Source organism: Giraffa tippelskirchi, chromosome 11 (genome assembly GCF_054371585.1).
Source record: "Giraffa tippelskirchi isolate mGirTip1 chromosome 11, T2T-mGirTip1v1.2.pri, whole genome shotgun sequence".
NCBI lineage: Eukaryota > Metazoa > Chordata > Mammalia > Artiodactyla > Giraffidae > Giraffa > Giraffa tippelskirchi.
Genome location: NC_137285.1, coordinates 125,209,124 through 125,228,069, shown reverse-complemented (window position 1 = coordinate 125,228,069; position 18,946 = coordinate 125,209,124). Strand labels below are relative to the sequence as shown.

The following is an 18,946-nucleotide window of genomic DNA, read 5'->3' as shown; positions in this document are numbered from 1 at the left end:
AACTATCCCAAGGCCATAGGCTGGCAAAGAGGTCTCTGATGCAGACTCCCCACAGAGTCCCTGAGAGTCTACTTCCTGCCACCGTCCACTCCATTGCCCCACTCCATTGCCGTGGCCTCCTGGCCCTCATTTCCCAATTGTCCCTGGCTGCTGCTTTTCTTTGGAATCTGCAGTGTCTGCAGTAAGGAAGCAATAGCTTGAGTGAGGGCCTGATGGCCAGAAAGCACATGGTGTGTGGGATAGCGAGCAGTGAGATGTGTCTGGACTCCAGTTGTCTGCATATGTGAGGGACTGCTGAGACTTGGAGGAGACACTGGTTAAGGGGAGAGAGTGGCCTAGTGGATTTTGAGTCTGAGCTCTGCCAGCGACTTCCTTGGTGAGCCTGGGGCAGTCCCCTTTCCCAAACTGGGCCCCTTACCCAAACTGTATCCTGTCTGGAAAAGAGGGTTTGTGTTAGAATCAGATGATTCTCCAGTGACCATCTGGGTTTAGTATTTTGGATTCTAAGATCTCTGATCCTAACCATCACCCTGTGAAGAATGCATGCAGGAATTGTACTCATTTTACTGCGAGGAAGCCGCGGCTCAGTGAGGAGCAGTGACTTGTCCACCACCACACAATCACGGAGGAGTAAAGTCGGATTCCACCAGCACCCGGCTCTCTGCCTCCTCAGACCCAGCAAGCTGACGTGAAGCAAGAAAACAGTCGGTCTCCGGTCCAGGAAGCAGGCGCTGCAGGGGACGGAAGGGTCGGAACCCATAGAGCTGTGAGGCCAAGCAGCTGGGCGGAGGTGCCCAAAGCCAGCTCGGGGAGGAGAAGTGGGTGGGTTAGGGGCCGGGCGGGGCAGGGGGTGGGGACGCCCGGGGGAAGGGAAAAGGCTGCAGAGCGCGGGTCGGAGCGCGAAGCAGAGGGGGCGCAGGCAGTGCTGGGCGCGGACTGCGAGCAGAGGGGCTGGCGGAGCACCTTGGGGCGCAGTGAGGGGCACCCGCGAGCCCAGGGCGAAGAGTCCAACAAACAGACTGCGCTCCTGGGAGCCTTACAGATGGGCAGGTAAGACGCGCTCGCCGGGTCGGGAAGGCCGAGCCGGCGCCGGGGATAGAAATGAGCGATCCGACCGCCTCCCTGGAGGCCGGCGACCCGACCTTGGGGGCGGCTCGGGTACAGACCCCTCCTCTCCAGGACCCGGCCACGGGGATCCCGAGGCGCACGTGGCGAGGCTGGGCCCCTGGCACGCCTTGCCCGGAAATCTGGAGTCTTGGGTCCGCACTCACAGGCCGCGGGAGGGCGGCACCAAAGCTCCTTCCACATCCACAGATGTGCGAGCGAACACCTGCGGCTCCGCCGCGAGCGCACACGCGCGTCTTCTCGCCGGGCGGGAGCCGCTTGCTCTGCGAGTGGACTTGCCAGTTCGCCACTTCATTGTGCCTCTCGTTCTAGGCGCCCCAGTCCCGGGAAAAGCCTTGGGGCCCCCTTAGCCATATTCTAGCGCTAGTAACAGATCTAGACTGGGAGTCAGGATACTTGCGTTCTAGTTTACAGGTTGTGTAAAGCTGTGCCAATCGCCCACCTACCTGGTCTATGCTTTGCGCCTTCTCTTCTTGGGTCACCGCTTGTAAGATGGGCCTCCCGGTCCTGTTGCCCATGTACTCCACATGGCCTTGTAGGGAAGGGGGACTGGACCTGGGAGTCTCTGGTGTAGAAAGTACAGGAGTTCAGACCCTTGTGTGAGGGCTCATGGAGCAGTATCTCCTCCTCTCCCCTCTTCCAACTTATCAACAGTTTGCCTATCAACAGTTTGCCTATGGGGAAACAGGTCCAGAGAGGAGATGGCTTGCCCAGAGTCACAGACAGAAGTAGAACACAATTCTCCTCACTCCTAGCTCAGGGCTGACTCCAGTTCAGCAAGCTGTTGTTGTTGTTCAGTCACTAAGTCGTGTCTAACTCTTTTGCGACCTCATGGACTGGAGCCTGCCAGGCTCCTCTGTCTGTGGGATTTTCCAGGCAAGAATACTGGAGTGAAGAATACCCCATATCCTTCTCCAGGGGAATCTTCCCTAAGCAGGGATTGAACCTGTGTCTCCTGCAGTGCCAGGCAGACTGTTTACCACTGAGTCACCAGGGAAGCTCCTTCAGCTACAAGAGTGCATTGTAGATGTGTTAGCTGCTCCTTTTCCTCTGGTATCCAACCAGTTGTTGGCTTTAAGTTGGGGAGAGCCATACTGGAGGCAAAAAAACTGCTTTCAGATTTTCTTGATTCCTTGAGATGATAACAAACAACCTTCTTCATTCCTTTCTCACTCCACACTTTGCAAAACACATTTCTACCTATAAACTGGATAGGTGAATGCTCCAAATTCCTACTAAGAGGTTGAAAGAAAGCCCATCTTAGTGATGGGGAGAATGAGGTCCAGAGTGAAGAAATGACTTAACCAAGACACACGGCTAGACACACCTACAAAACAGGACAGGTCTCTTGACTCCAATTCCATTGTGTTCTCTATCACCAGCAGGACTACAGAATAGTACCCCTAGATGGAGAGAGATTACAGGGCTGATCAGAAAGGATGAGAAACAAGAAAGATACTCTTTATTTCTGAAAGAGGTAAGTGTATCTGAGAATCAAGAATAATAAAGAACCTCCTGGCTTCCTCTGAGGGTAAGAGAAGGAAGGGAGGGGAGAGAAGACATAGAGTTGGCTTGCTTGGTAATGCTGGGGGGCAGGGTGGGGGAGGTAGATAGGGGAACAGAAAAGCAAACAAAGTGACCGGCTGCCCAGTAATTCTCTCTAATGTTTATATGATATGTTGCAAATTTTTTTGTTTGTTTTCTAAATATTTATGTATTTGACTGTACCAGGTCTTAGTTGCAGCAAGTGGGAACTCTTAGTTTCGACATGTGGGATCTAGTTCCCCTATCAGGTATCCATCTGGGGCCATCTGCATTGAAAGTGTTTAGTCTTAGCCACTGGACCACCAGGGAAGTCCCTGAAATTTCTAAAACAGTTTTCCCCCTATGGTCTCTCTCCAAATGGCCATGTGAGGCAAGTTGGGAGTTGGGTAATTATCCTCATCTCATAGATGAGATTCAGAGGAAATAAATGCAGTGCTCAAGGTCACAAAGCCAGACAGCTGAGATTGGAACCATGAAAGGCACACTTGAAAGGCAAGATTAGAGGCTGGGAGACTGGGATTTGGACTGTGTGTGTGCAGCAGGTGGGTGTGTGTAGCCACACCCTGGGTAGGTACACAGGGAAGAGGGTTGCAAAGCCACTGCTGGTGTTCCAGGCCAAGAATGTTTGCCCTTTGGATTGAATGGGGTGCAGGTGCAGGGAAATCTGTGCTTCCAAAGGCAGCTTAGAATGCCTCCTCCCCGACCTCACTTCCCCCACCTGACCAAGATGGTGTCTTTTCTTTGAGCTTCCCCTTCCCATGACCGAAAGGAATCTATTTCGGCTTGCCTTGAAGTTGCTTTGTAAGTGCTTTCATGAATGTGTATTTGTGTGTGCAGGAGGGACTAGTCTAATAAGAAGAGGTATTTATCCATCTGTTCTTGAGTGCCTACTATAAAGGCACAGGTCCCTCCCCTCACCCCTCCCAGCTCACAGTTTAGCATATATATCTATATCTATTTATATTTATATAGATATACACACCCATATCAGTATAGTATAGTGCTCTAATAGGATTTCATGCAAAGCCCTTCAGGAACAGACAAGAAGAAGAGACTTAACTGGCTAGGGAGTGGAGAAGAGGATGTCTCAGGAGAGGGTCTACCAAGGTGACATTGGAGCTGGGTCTTGAAGGATGTGTAGGAGTTCGCCAGGCAGATAAAAAGAGGATGGGCATTTCTGCCTTAGCAAACAATGTGAGCAAAAGCAAGAGGGGGCAAAATGCAAGGAATGTTTGGAAAATGGCCTGTAGCTCAGCATCATGGGGCATGGGCAATGGGGAGAGATGTGGTGAGATGAGGCTGGAGGCAGGGTCATATCTAAAGGAGCTTGAATGCTGATCAGCAGAGGTTAGACTATCTTATAGGTAACAGAGAACTTATAGTGAAAAGATACGGAGATAACTGTTTTTGGTCCCAGTTCCTAGGCTGTGAGACCTTGAGCAAGTGACTTCCTCTCTGGGGGGTGGGGGATAAGTATATGGTTTTTCCCACTGGTTGAATGAGGGGGTTACACCAATGACATGACTGTTAAGATCCCTACCAGCTCAGATTCTGTTTCTTTGTCATCTTCTAACTATATGTTAAGCTTCCTTTCACACCAGCCCATGGTGGTGATAAGACCACCAGGCGGGCCAGAGGCAAAATTTGCAGTCCCAGGAGTTATCTTTGGATTCCCCACCTGCTTTATGTAACCCCTTTCCCTTGCCTTTCTACCACACTTCCAAGCACTTCAGACACTCTTTCTTGAAGAGTAGCTGAAACAGAGCAGTAGGGAAACCAAAAGAACCAATAGTGGAGTTTACTTCTCCCCAGAGAAACCTGAAAGAAAACCTCACTAAAATAGCCAGTTTATCATTCAGGTCACAGCTTTATGCCTCCACTCCCAAGAAAGAGGTCAGGCGAACTGAAGTCACTTTGGGTGAGCCTGTTAATGTGCAGGAAAGAGTAGCACCAGGGTGTGGAGGAAGAGGGTGTACTTGGTTTGTATGGGGAAGCAGAAGTACATCTGGAGCAGAAAGGACCATGGGAGACAAGACTGTAAAGGAAGGTTAAGTGTTAGTCGCTCAGTCGTGTCTGGCTCTTTGTGGCCCCATGGACTGTAGCCCGCCAGGCTCCTCTGTCCATGGAATTCTCCAGGCAAGAATACTGGAGTGGGTAGTTATTCCCTTCTCCAGGGGATCTTTCCGACCCAGGGATCAAACCTTGGTCTCTTCCATTGCAGACAGATTCTTTACCATCTGAGCCATCAGGGAAGGTTAACTCCTCCCAAAGCCACCAACTGCTGCCTTTATTGGATCCTCAGTTATGACTGGTGAGAGGGACTTTTCTTGTGGTCCAGTGGTTAAGACTCCACGCTTTAATGCAGGGGGTGCAGGTTCTGTCCCTGGTAGAGTTACTAAGATCCCACATGCCAGGTGGTATGGCCAAAAGGAAAAGATTCATGAGAGTCTATAGGGCAGGAAAAAGCAGTAGTGGTGGACTTACAGGAGATGATGCCCCAGGACACGAGGAACCTGTGTCTGGTGGGAAATACAGCTCAGATGCCAGAAGAATTGCCATTTGTAGTGGAAAGAGCACCTAAACATCACCCCAAAGATGTGGGTTCTCATCTGAGCTCTCCCATTTACCAACCATGTCATTTTGGACAAGACTTCCCCTGTCTGACCTTTAGTTTTCTCAGCTACGAAATGGAAGGACTGACTGAGAATCTAGATTCTAAATGGTCTTTAAAATCTCTTTTCAGTCACTGTTCATCTTCCTTCCTGATTATCTCCTGTTTCACGCCAAGGACTTTCAGGGCAGGAGCTCTGTCTCCCCAATCCGAACAGCTTCATAATCGGTGATTATTTTGAAGAGGGAAGCCAAGGAGCTCAGAAAGGGGAACAGAATTCCCCATGTTGCCAATTGCCAATCCCTGCCTTGGGACCTGGAGGCAGGTCATAGAGAACCAAGCTGTCCTTTTAAGAGCTCTCTGCCTCTCCTGAAGCCACAGGATGCCCTTGCACACAGGCCCTCCCTCCCACCTCAACCCAGCTTCTAAAGACATGCAACTATGGCTCTTTTGCACCCTCCATCAGAACCACAAATATCTAACCAGTTTGTCCAGAGAGGAGCTGGAAGAAAGTCTGAGGAATGAATGGTTTTGTGAACCTTTACTTTCCTCATTAAACCTCACCTCAGAGCCCACCTTGTCCTCCATGCTTTCCCCCTAACCCCACTTTCTAACACAGAGTTTATCTCTCCCAGGCTAGATCTCACTGGCAGGTGAGCTATAAAGAGGAAAAATGAACAAGTCAACAGATTTGGCCTTCAGTTTATCTGGGCTGGAATATTAAATGTAACAGTCCCAGGACTCTGAAGAATCTTAACCTTGGAGGAAAAAGTCTGCAGTCTTCTTTATCTTGTCATCTGTGGGACTCTAGAGAGCCCCCCAAACCCTCCCCCATCAGCCTACTGAGTCTCCCAAATCTCACAGTGTGATTTTATGGTATCTTCATGGGATGTTAGAGCTGATCGGGACCTTACAGGATCACACAGTAAAACTCTTTCATTTTACAGATACACACAGGAGCTGGGGCCCAGAAAAGGAAAGTCACATACCCAAAGTCACACAGGTAGCAGCTGAACCAAGACAGCTCTTTGGTTTTCATTTCTTTCGCTGTAAAATGAGGGAGGTTAGACTAGATGGACTCTGAAGGCCCTGCCAGCCTCTGCTCTGCACAAATAAAACCACCACCACATCTGTGCAGTGTGTAGTGCCATGCACTCCCTCATTTTCTCCTTTAATTTTCACAACAAAGCTATGCTACAGTGTTGATGTCATGCATGTGTTTATACCCCGTCTATCCAAATAGGCAGATTGGTAACATCGTTTTTTCCTATGTAAAACAGCAACCCGATTCCGGCTACCATTCTGCCACTCACATCATTTCCTAGGGTCTCAGGTCCTTTCAGCCTTTTAGAGGCTCCTGATGAGATGTCAGTACTCTGGGGGAAAGGGAATGTTTTAATTTTATTTATTTATTAGACTGCATCAGGTCTTCGTTGTGGCACTAGGGATCTCTTTTGTGTCATGGAGGCTCTTTCATTGCGGCACATGGACTCTCTAGTTGTGGCACACAGGCTCAGTTGTCGCATCAAGTGGGCTTAGCTGCTCTGAGGCATGTGGGATATTAGTTCCCCAACCAGGGATCGAACCCACATCCCCTGCATTGCAGGGTGGATTCTTAAACACTGGACCACAGAAGTCCCAAAAGGGGATGTTTTAGACCACACTGTTAGCTGATCCCTGAGCAGCAGCTCATGTGTTGAACTGAGGTTTCTGATGAAGTCACCCAGTTGAGACATTGTGAACCTGGTGTTGGGGGACAGCAATCAGGGGTCCCTTGGCTGTGACACAGTTCCCTTAACTACAACCCTAGGCTGGCCTGACCCCGCTGCTGCAGGAAGGGGAGGGGAAGTGGGAGGGAGAGATCACCAACAGTAAAGTTATTGCACAATTCTTGGCGCTTGGCCTTAGGTGATCCACCCTGGTTCTGAGGGGTTTTTTTCCTGTGTGTCTAGTTCCTTCCTTTTCTGTCCCCAGCCCCCCAGATCTGGGCCTTCCCAGCTTCAAAGTCCATGTGTTGCAGGAAAGGGGACCCCTTCCAGGGCCTGAAACTGGGCTCTTGTCTAACACTCGGAAATGAATTGTCCGAGGAGACACATCTGCTGACAAAGCAAGAGATTTTATTGGGAAAGAGCAGCCGGGTGGAGAGCAGTAGGGTGAGGGAACCCAGGAGAAGAGCTCTGTCCCAAGGCTTGCAGTCTCGGTTTTATGGTGATGGGATTAGTTTCCGGCTAGTCTTTAGCCAATCATTCTGACTCAGAGTCCTTCCTGGTGGTGCATGCCTTGTTCAGCCAAGATGAATGCCAGAGAGAAGGATTCTGGGAGGTGGTTGGACATATGGTGTCTCCTTTTAACCTTTCCTGAACTCTTCCTTTTGGTGGAGGCTTATTAGTTCCATGTTCATTACCAGAATCTCCTGTCCTAAAACAACTCATGCAAATAGTTACTATGGTGCCTGGCCAAGGTGGGCGGTTCCAGTCAGTGTGCTTCCCCTAACACATGCTGAGACCTCAGATGTGTCCAGGGACATCCTGAAGAGGCTGAGGGGCTAAGGAGCCTTGGGGCACCCACAGGGAGATTCCTGGAGCTGCCGAGGAGCTAGTGAATTTGCCTGCTGTTCCGTGAGCCCTCCCGGTGGAGGTGGCCCTCCACCTTCCCTGTCAGTTCAAACCCCCTCACAAGGATATCTAAGAGAAGTGGTGACAGTATCTGCCCTGGGAAGGAAACCTGGGCCACTGGGAACAGAGAGACTGCATTTTCATTGTGCATACTGCTTCCGGTTTTCATTGTGTATATGTATTTACTTCACAAAAACAAGTAGATTTTCATTTTTTTTTAAAATTAAAATGTGTTTCAAATATCCTCTTCACCATAATAAATGTATATGCTCAAGCAAGCCTGAAGAGGGGGCAGAGCAGGAATAATAATCATCTTCTTTCTAATTAATAAAATTTTTAATGTGGTTAAAAAAAGCAACGTAAATGTTAGCATCTCAACCATTTTTAATGGCACATCTCAGTAGCGTTCATTGTTATGCAACAGATCTCGAGATCTTTTTCATCTTGCAAAACTGAAACTCTACCCATTGAACCACAATTCCTGGTGACAATCTTTTTTGATAGATGAGGAAACTGAAGCACAAACAGGGCTGCTGCTGCTGCTAAGTTGCTTCAGTTGTGTTAAACTCTGTGCGACCCCATTGACGGCAGCCCACCAGGCTCCTCCATCCATGGGATTTTCCAGGCAAGAGTACTGGACTGGGGTGCCATTGCCTTCTCCAGCAAACAGGGCAAGAAACTTATTTTACTCAAAGTGAGTTCTTCTAGCATTTATGCCATCTGTCTGTTGTCTGCCTATAAAACTATCTGAGGCCCCTTTTTCCTTCAACCATTACACTAGCCATCCCCTCCCTCAAGTGCCCCTCACATCCTCTATCTGTCCCTGCCCCCACCTTGTCATCCCCTCCAGCTCAACTCAGGTCTCAGCATCTTGAACCTAGACTATTTCACTTGTTATGTGGCTCCCTGCCTCCATTCTTGCCCCTTTCACTCCACACTCCACATGGCAGCCAGAGAGTCCTTTCCAAGTACAGATCTGATCATTTAACCCCATCTTTAAAATGTCATTCCGTGATCCTTCTCCACCTACACGATAAAGTTCCAACTCTGCAGCCTGGTACTCAAGGTCCTCCCTGATCTGGTTTGGACCAGCATCTCCATCCCACATCTTATCCTTCCAGGCATATTACACTCTTTTTTGCTACTTTCCATTCTTCAAAACATGCTTTCTTGTTATCATGCCTCTGTCCATCTGTTTCCTCCCTTTGCCTCCTCTACTTCCAAAATATTCTTCAAGGTCCAGTTCAAATTCTTCCCTTGCTGTGAACACTCTCCAAGCACCAATCAGAATTCACCCCTTCTTCCTTTAAGCCCCAGTAGCTCCTAGGTTGTCTCCCACATTAAGAACTAGTGATGTGCCCTGAGTGTAGGGACTGGCCTCCTGGAGCTCCCAGGATGAGGCTCCCAAGAGTGAGCCCCATTAGTGATGACTGGCCAGATGATTCATTGAGCCATTGATTTCATTGTGCTGCTCCTGCTTTCCATTAGCCCATATGAGAAAAGAGGAAGGCACAAATTTCTTGCCTGATAAGTGGGATAGTACATGAGAACCTATGCCTCCCGGATCTTAACTCTTCCCCTCCTCCAACCAGACAAGGTTGTCCAAGTTCTAGATGGCAGAGGGCACCAAACGCCTTGCACAAAATGTGAGCCAGTCCTGGGTTATTGCTGTATTACTTAGATTCTTTCCCCCAATGTCTACATTCATAGCATTGTTCAGGAATATTTATTATGAACATAACTAACTGTCAACTTTTCCGGGGAAAAGACCTTATGGTTAATAGTCAAGTGTGTTAACTTTGATTGGTTGACAGCACTACTTTAGATAAAGGAGTTGGAACCAGTTCAGTGAACACTGAGTGCTTGGCCTGTGAAAAATCCAAAGTGGCCATTTTTACTGGAGACCACCAAGGGAAGGAGAGCTAAGGTAGTCCTCTCAGCGTGGGAGAGAGTATAGCCTTGCTGACCAGGAGCATGTGGCTGCTGACAACCCTTATCAGTAACAAGAGGACAGCCTCACATTGCCTCATATGTAAGTGCTGGGGCAAAAGGAAGGCTGTGATGATAAAGCTTGTGGATTATGGTGGGAGCACACAAAGGCTTCCTGAAGGAAGTGAGTGTGGAGCCTTGTTTAAAAGGAATGATATGTGTTTTTTCAGAGACTAGGATGCAAGGCTGTCTTTGGCAGTTTTTCTAAGCTGTAGACTAAGGGTCTCTGAGAATAAGGAAAAGGAACATCTATTATCACCTATTATGTGCCATGTACACACACAGTGATGTTGTTTTGGAAGGCAGAGTAGTGGAGGTGGCCAGTGTCTTTTTTCTCTGAGGTAGGTAAAACCCCAAACCAAACCGAGTATTCCTTTCACTCCACTCCCATCAGGCCCAATGCCTGCCATGGTTTCAGCCCCTCCTTGCTTCCCTAGCCACCTCTTTTCCAACAGAATTTCCCCTCAATAGCTATGAATACCTAGAGTGGGACCTAGGATACTTTAGTGGTCAAAAGACCCAGTGTCTGCTCCTCGAGGTAGGGGGAAATCTAAGCCATCCCCAGACATCTTCTACGTGGTGTCCATGGAGCATAGAAAAGAACTGAGCTGTGGTAGAGTTCTGAGGCATGTCTTCTCACTGTGCTGCATGGTCCTGCCCAGAGCTGGCGTAGGGGCTGGAAGAGCTCTGAGCTGGTCATCAAAGAGCAGGGCTCTGCCTCTGCTTTACCTCCAGTATTCTCTGTGATCATGGACAAGCCACCTGGTCTCTGGGCCTCAGTTTCCCTATGCGTAAAATGGAAAGAATTATAATGTTAAATAATTCCTAAGGTCCTTCTAGCTTAAAGCTCAGTGACTTATAGAGTCCCCAGAAAAGGATAGCTCAGCATGGTTATAATGCTCAAGGAAGACTTCTTTCCACAGGTATTTATTGAGCACCTACTGAGTGCTGTCGTGAGTGCTCATATATAGCAGTGAATAAAACAGACAAGAGCGGGACTTCCCTGGTGGTTCAGTGGCTAAGAGTCCATGCTCCCAATGCAAGGGGCGTGGGTTCAGTCTAGGGAACTAGATCCCACAAGCTGCAACTATGAGTTCACATGCCACAACTAAAGATCCCACGTGCCACAACAAAGGCCTGGCAGAGTCAAATAAATAAATGTTTTTAAAACAACAAAAAACCAAAACAGACATGGTCTCTAACTTCCTTGGGCTTGTAGTCTAGTGGAGAATATAGGTAAACAAGTAGTTAGAATAAACTGTGAGGCTGAGATTTTAGCTGGGGTCTGAAGAAATGGTAGGGTCATCCAAGCTGTAAGTAACAGAAACCATCTTCTCTCTTTTCTGTCCCTGCCAGAGCATCCTCCGATTCTTCCCCCACCTCAATCCCTGTTGCTATGGAGACCACCAATGGGACTGAGACCTGGTATGAGAGCCTGCACGCTGTGCTGAAGGCTTTAAATGCCACCCTTCACAGCAACTTGCTCTGCCGGCCAGGGCCAGACAACCTGACTGAGGAGAAGCGGGCCAGCCTGCCTGGCCGCAATGATAACTCCTACATGTACATCCTCTTCGTCATGTTCCTCTTTGCCGCCACTGTGGGCAGTCTCATCCTCGGATACACCCGCTCCCGCAAAGTGGACAAGCGCAGTGACCCCTATCATGTGTACATCAAGAACCGTGTGTCTATGCTCTGATGCTAAGAAGCCAGGGATGGCAGAAGATCAAGATTCCTGAGGATTATCTTCTGGGGCCTCCAGAACTCAGCTATGGGCCATATCCACCCTCTGTGTCCTTATCTGTAAGATTAACAAGAAACAGTGCTGAGGGAGGTCATTGTCAGGGTGAGGAGAAGATCTGGCAGACCTGGGCCTTGTGGATAAGGATTTTTTCCAGCAAAGACAGACTTTCTAGCCAGTGGGTGCCCTATAAACAAATACATAGACACAGCAACATATAATAAAAAATGAATGGCCTAGTGGCCAGAGTGTTGGGGGCTAGGGGCTCAAGGAAGGAGAAGAGGAAGTCATAGCAAAGGGAAATGAGATAGGAAGATACCCTGAAGACACAGGTTTTTGATGTGTTATCTTCAACAACCATGAGAAGCGGTGATGATTATCCCATATCACAGATAGGAAATCTAAGTTATGTTGCTTTTTCATAGTTGTTCGCATTTTATGTTTTTCAGCCCATTCAACATTTGTGATGTTAACCCCCTGTGAGGGAAGGAGAGCAAATGCTCTTCTGCCCATTTGGGCCAGAGTGGTGCCATGACTGGAACCCAGGATCTCTGGTCTCCTTGCCTAGTGCTTCGCAAAACTCTGTGCTACCTAAGAGTGGATCTAGGCCTGAAATTTACATAATTCTAGGGAGTCCTACTTAAGAAAAATAATTTTCAAATATCTTATTTTTGCGAATATTCCAAAAGCATATCAGCATGTTAATACATTGTTAATACCTCCTAAGACCTTAAGAAGGAGCCATGCAAGTACAGAACCCTGAATGTCAAGCCTCATTAGCTCCATGGTTCCTGTACCCTTCCAGCCATGTCCCCCTGTCCTTCCCAGCCCCATTGCCAGTCCTGGGGACTTCACTACCTCTAAGGCAGCTTCTAACATTTTGATTGAATTCTGTGAGAAATTTTCTGATACCAAGTTGAAATCTTGCTTCTAGAAAATTATTACACCGAGAAGATGTCATATTAAAAGAAGCGGACACCTGATTTAGTGGAAAGAGAACCAGCCCTGATTCTGCTACCAGTGTGGTGTATGATCTGGCTAGACACTTTTTCTGACTCTTGTCCTACTTCAGAACTGTGAAATAGTAGGAAAATTGAAATAGTTGAAAGTCTCTAAGGGCTCAATCAGATCTGACAGTCTAGGTTTCATGTACATTGATTTGAACCATATAAAACTGCTGTGCTCGTAGATTAAAAAAACAGCTGAATATTAGTAGTTTCACGTGGTTCAGCTGAATACATCAAATGTGGCAAGCTACAAATCCCAGACTGGAACCTTTCACTCTTCTGTTTCATTTCTGTTTTTAAGGGATCTCCATGGGGTCTCCAGAAAGCCCTGTCAAAACATACATATTTGTGTACCAAAAAAACTTTGAAAGAATATTTTGATAGAACTTATCACTGAAGAGGAGAATTATGGGTGATTTCCCCTTTCTACTTTAAAATCTTATGTAATATTTGATTTATTTGACCATAAGTATGTTTCTTATTGGAGAAGGAAATGGCAACCCACTCCGGTGTTCTTGCCTGGAGAATCCCAGGGACGGCGGAGCCTGGTGGGCTGCCGCCTATGGGGTCGCACAGAGTCGGACACGACTGACGCAACTCAGCAGTATGTTTCTTATACGATAAGGTCAGGGGTGGGGGAAGGAGCTACTTCCACTTTGAAAAAATAAATGCCTGTGTGTTCCTTGAATGGAGGATCACAGAACACCTTTGCTCCCTTGAGCAGTTAGTTATGTTGGTTCCATGCAAATTCACGTGCTCAAGCCTTTCCTCATATCTTCTCGAGGGAGAAGGTGGAGACCTGATTAAGAAGATGTGATGTAAGAGTGTACAACGGACTTGGAAGTCTACAGCTGGGACTTAGGCAACCACCCAGTCCAAATGCCCAAATAACATACAGAATCCCATGAAGTATGAGAATGAATGTCAAGTGATGGATGTTATCAGGATTTGGGGAGATGAGATTGAGTAGATGTAGAGGAACCACAGAAAGGTAGGATTTGAATTGGGCTTTGAGACAGGATAGATCTCAGTGGACAGAGTGAATGAAGGGAACAAAACAAGGAAGCTTGGAGGCAGAAATGTGGCGAGACCACCCCTCTGAAGAGAGCGAGGTCAGCTATTGGATGGATGCACCCAGAGTGGCTGCATTGGGAGTTCAGTGTCCCCATCGATGGGGGAGACTCCCCTTCACACCCCTGGAGAAGGAAATGGCAACCCACTCTGGTACTCTTGCCTGCAAAATCCCGTGGACAGAGGAGCTTGGCGGGCTGAGTCTATCCGGTCGCAAAGAGTTCGACACAACTGAGCACGCACACATGCCCCTTCACACAGTCCTTACAACTCACAGGGCTTAATAATAAAGTAATGCAAATGCTTTTGATTGTGAATTACAGAAATCCAGTGTGTATTAGCATAAGCACAACAGAGGATTTACTGAGAGGAGTATGAGGTAGTCACCATTTCAAAAGAGGAGCTATAGACACTAGGGCAATTCCAGGGATCTTGGGGCCTGGAACTACTTAATTGTATGGATTTACAAAGTAGGGGCTCAATAAACTTCATTGTGCACACCCACGGCTGGACTAAATAGAAATCTAGGATTTTGAGGTATAATTTAAACATTCTAATATTTTATGATGTAGGTATACCCCGGCCCTCCCCACAGCTCTATCTCACTAGCGATCCCACTACCTCCTTCAGCCCACGTGCTCTTTTTGGCTGCGCTGGTTCTGCCCCCTGCTGGCCAGATCACAGCACATCGCCTCGAGCCTTCAAAGCAAAACGTCGATAATCACAGTGGCTACTACGTGCCATCGACTCATCTAGGCACACTTGAAATACATAAGGAAACGATCAAAGAAATCCTGCCCTAATACTTAAGAGAACTTAGTACTTAGGATACGGACTGTGGCCTCAACGTTTTAAGGACATTAGCTCATTTAGCTGTTAAAACCTTCATAATATCCCTATGTGGGGCTTCTCAGGTGGCACAGTGGTGAAGAATCTGCCTGCCAATACAGGAGATGCAAGAAACATGGGTTCGATGCCTGGGTCAGGAAGGTCCCCTGGAGGAGGGGAAATGGCAACCCACTCCAGTATTCTTGCCAGGAGAATCCCATGTTCAAAGGAGCCTGGTGGGCTACAGTCTATGGGATGGCAAAGAGTTGGTCACAACTTACCGACTGAGCATGTACAACATCCCTATGTAGTAGGTATTACAGCTACTTCAATAGAGCCCATTTGCTCATTCAGCCCCTCAGCCCACTTTCAGCACCATAGCATACCCAGCCCAGAGCACGGGGGTCTGAACAGTCCCCGGAGATGAATGGGAAAATGATTTGGGAAGATGACGGCAGAGTATTGACACCAGTAGACTGAAATTGGGTTCCCTAGAAGCAGAGTCTGAGACAGGCATTTACTGAGGGAGCACTTTTGGGGAAAAACAGGCAGTGGAAAGAGTGAAGTAGAAAAGAAAGGGAACAAGACAAACAAGGTGTGTGTCGGGTCACATCTAGCCTGGGCCTGACCCTCAGGGAACTGGAGCATAAACCACATGGCAGAATTACACTGACTTGAGGCAAGAGGGGCGGGGTTTTATGCCTCATATCAGTCAGTCATTGGTTGTGGGCCACCCTGGTGGGGAGGGCGATGAGAGGAGGGGTACAAGGAGTTTCCGTCAGCTGAGAGCAGGTCTCTGAAATAGAGTGGCACCTGTGAGCAACTGCAGCCTAGAGCAGTTGACTTGGTTGGAGATTTGCAACAGCCTAGTTCCTCAGGAAGGTTCAAAGCTGAATTTTCATCACAGGATCAGTCTCATCTTTTGTGACTGTTTCTACCGCATGTCACTCATCATTGACTGCTGGATGCTGGAGGGGCATGTAACTTCCCACAGATGCTTACATCTGTCTGAGACCAAAACTCGGGAGAAAGGGCGCCTCTGAGCTGATGGCAGCCAACACTCATGGCAGCTGGAGAAGGGGGCTGCATGGGGACTCTGTCAGCACCCACAGCAGCTGTGTGGGTGGGGAAATGGGAGCAGAAGCAGAGTGTTACATCTTGGGATCTCCTTCTAGCTTAACAGCCAAGAAGTACTCACTGAATAAAGAACAAAACAAGATAACACCAAAAAGAACCAAGTAGGAAACAACACAGCTAAGTATCAGAAAATGTAGGGAAATGGTATTAAATGTAATGATCAAGAAGAGGGAGAGAGACATACTCATGAGGTTTCCTGGAGACAGGATTTGATCAGAAGCTCTAGTGTGTATGGTCCAAGGCAGCATTCCAAGCAGGTGAATGGCTGTCCTCTATGCGGTCATTTAGGGATTTGGGATGATGACTGCCATTCTCAGCATGTAGCTTCCAAGTTTACTCTGTAGAAGCACTTACAGTTGGTGAGGAGAGAGGAAGAACAGAATTCAAGGGCCAGAGATTTCCTCTTAAGCCAGCAAGGCAAAAGCTGCCCATATCCCATCTGCTCACATCTCTTGACAAGGTTTCGGTAACACAGGCACAACTGGATGCAAGGGGAGCTGGCAAATGATATTCCTGTCTGGGCAGTAACGTCCCAGTCAAACCTCAATTACTATGGAAGAAAAAATGGATTTTGTGGACAGCTAGTGTTCTTCACGCCATCCTCCTCACTTTCCCCAGGACAGGTCATGATCAAAAAAAAGTGTCGTCCTGGACTTCTCTGGTAGTTGAGGAGTTAAGACTGTGCTTCCACTGAAGGGGGCATGGGTTCAATCCCTGGCCGGGGAAGTTCCACATGCCATGTAGAAGGAAAAAAGAAAGAAAAGAAAGAAAACGTTCAGTCCTGCCAAGAAGGAAGAAGTGTTGTTTACTCTGATTCGATCATGTTTTCTGAGGGGCGCAGGTGGGAGCCTTGTAGGTCTAACTAAGCGTGTCCTGGGAGTGTGACTTTTGCATTGGTGAGTCTGGTCTCAACTGGCATTGGAGTGGTAATACCCAAGGTATTTGTTTAGGCAGAGGGGAAATAGACAAAGTAAGGCTTTCAGCCAGCTTTGTGTAGGATAAAGAATCCTCTTTCAGGTGCCACTAAGAAACCGAGAACATGATCTGCCTGGATGAAATCAGAGAACCTATCTGTGATTAAACTGTGACAGAGAATCAGGTCTGGGAGCAGGAGAGAAAGAAATTTAGTGAACAGGAAAGAAAATGGGAAGAAACACTAATATTTGATGAGCAGCCTATCTCTGCCAGGCACTGTGCTGGGAAACTCTCGAGGTGATTATTTTTTTAACCTCATTTTATAGATAAAGTAACAGAAGCTCAGAGGTGAAACAGCTTGTTTAACATTCACTTAATTATTATGTAGTGCTGCCTAAATTTTAACACAGACCTGCCTGAATTCAAAGCCCATGTTTTCCCCACTATAGCTGGTCCCTTTGAAAGTCACATTAGATCTCTTCTTGAGACTCGTGGTGGTGATTTAGCTGCTTAGTCGTGTCTGACTCTTGCAACCCCATGGACTGTAGCCTGCCAGGCTCTTCTGTCCATAGGATTTTTAGAATAAACATTCCTAATCTCCCAGCAGATTCTGCGGCTGGCCTCTCTGCTCCCCTTCCTGGTTCTAGGAGAGCAGCCAGGATCTTTCCTCACCTAACTCCTTCTACACCCAAGCAAGATGAGTTGAAGGACAAAGAGGGCATTATCATAGTGGGGGAATAATAAGCCAACTGGGACAGCTTTGGGGTGAGAGTCCTTAAGTCCCTACTGTGCTAACTCAACACAGGGGACAAGAGAAGAGACCACCCACAGAATCTGCTTGGAGATTAGAAATGTTAAACTTCAAGAAAAGGTCTAACGTGAATCATTGGTGACTCTCCCTTAGTTGGAGAGAGGATGAGATTATTTAAATACATTTCAAAAGATCTCTGTTGGACAGCTACAGGCTTACTTCTGCTCTTGGTTTATCATTCGTTCATTCAAGAAATATATTAAGTACCAAGATGTTAGGCAATGTGTTTGGCAAAAGAATACAGCAAACGTGAAAGGTACAGACTCTTTGTGGGCAAGGATTACTTACCCACTTCAGGTTTTCTACCTATAAAACTCTTCTGTTTCTGTGAAGCTCTACTTTGAACTCCCTTCCTCTGCACAGGTCAAGGCTTCTTTCACTCATGTTATGGCCCTGCTTACAATTCTTTGATAATTTTTACCACATTATACTCTCCAGGCATGTTTTTTCCCCACCTAGAAACACTGCAAAGATGCAAGTAGGGACCATGTCTAATGCATCTCTCTACCTTCATCAACTAGGCTAAGGCTTGGCACAAAGTGTATGCTCCATAAATATTGGTGAAAAGAATCAGCATGATTATGAGTATTGTGCTACATAATCTCACACATGCGTATGTGTATGGTGCATCCAAACTTTCAAGACATTTCCATCTCTATTCTTTCATTTGGTTTAGAGAGTTTGGTCTGGTGGATTCCGTGGATGTGAGAACCCCTTGTAAAATATGAATGGTAAGGATTGTTATGAACCATATTGAATATGACTAGCCCCGAGGCCAGGATACTTTAGGTACCATACTTAAGGTAATGCAGCAGGAGTCTGTGCTAGAATCTGTGTCTCATGACATCTATTTCTGGACTTCTCCTCCCTGCATCAGGGATCATTGACAAAAGAAAGGAACAGACACAGTACTCAGGAACCCCCTAAATTGCAAACTCCCAGGAGTGGAGATAGTGGTGCTCTGCCCAGATCTTTGGGGCCAACGCACCCATCATCCAGCTGCTGAGAACATGGGCTACTGACAGCTCACAGCTGCAGCCCTCACTGTGCATTTTCCTGGGCACAGGGAACTATTTCATCCAAGGCTATGACCCCTCCTGGGGAGCAACACATGACCAGTGACAGACTGATGCAAGGATACAAAGATCTGGTTCCATCGTATCAATTTGGGACAACTCTGAGGAGCCATCTCAGCTTCAGAACTCCCAGGAGGATCAGCTGAGGTTTCAGTTGCAACCACGTTGTGGGTTAGCTTCTCTCTCTGCCCACTCTGGCTTCCTCACTTCCTTATTGATGTGTCTCCCAAGAGTGCGCTCCAAAAGACCTGCAAGCCACTCTCCACCTTAGTCTATTTCCCAGGGAATTGATCTCTCCCTCAAGAACTCTTCCCTGGCACTGAGCCTGTTCCAAAGTAATTGTCAGTAATAATAGAGAACTGGGATGATAGAATATAGATGGAGACAGTTAGTGTTTCTAGCAAATCCAAATTGAAGACAAGGCAGTTGGTAAGAGACTGGCAGTGTAGGAAAAGACAAGCTATGGTCACTGAATAAG

At 47.5% G+C, this 18,946-nt stretch overlaps 1 protein-coding gene across 3 annotated transcripts; it reads left to right on the top strand.

Annotated features, from left to right (window-relative positions):
- The first annotated feature begins 901 nt into the window (after nucleotides 1-901).
- KCNE3 (potassium voltage-gated channel subfamily E regulatory subunit 3) lies at nucleotides 902-14,205 on the top strand. Of its 3 annotated transcripts, none has more exons than XM_081539617.1 (2): nucleotides 902-1,050; nucleotides 11,242-14,205. In XM_081539617.1, the coding sequence occupies exons 1-2, from the start codon at nucleotides 1,043-1,045 to the stop codon at nucleotides 11,579-11,581; spliced, it is 348 nt and encodes a 115-aa protein (XP_081395743.1). In that variant the 5' UTR covers nucleotides 902-1,042; the 3' UTR covers nucleotides 11,582-14,205. The 3 variants fall into 3 exon arrangements, with proteins under 3 accessions (XP_081395743.1, XP_081395744.1, XP_081395745.1); XM_081539618.1 differs by lacking the exon at nucleotides 902-1,050 and adding an exon at nucleotides 2,513-2,602; XM_081539619.1 differs by lacking the exon at nucleotides 902-1,050 and adding an exon at nucleotides 6,235-6,284.
- The last annotated feature ends 4,741 nt before the right edge of the window (nucleotides 14,206-18,946 follow it).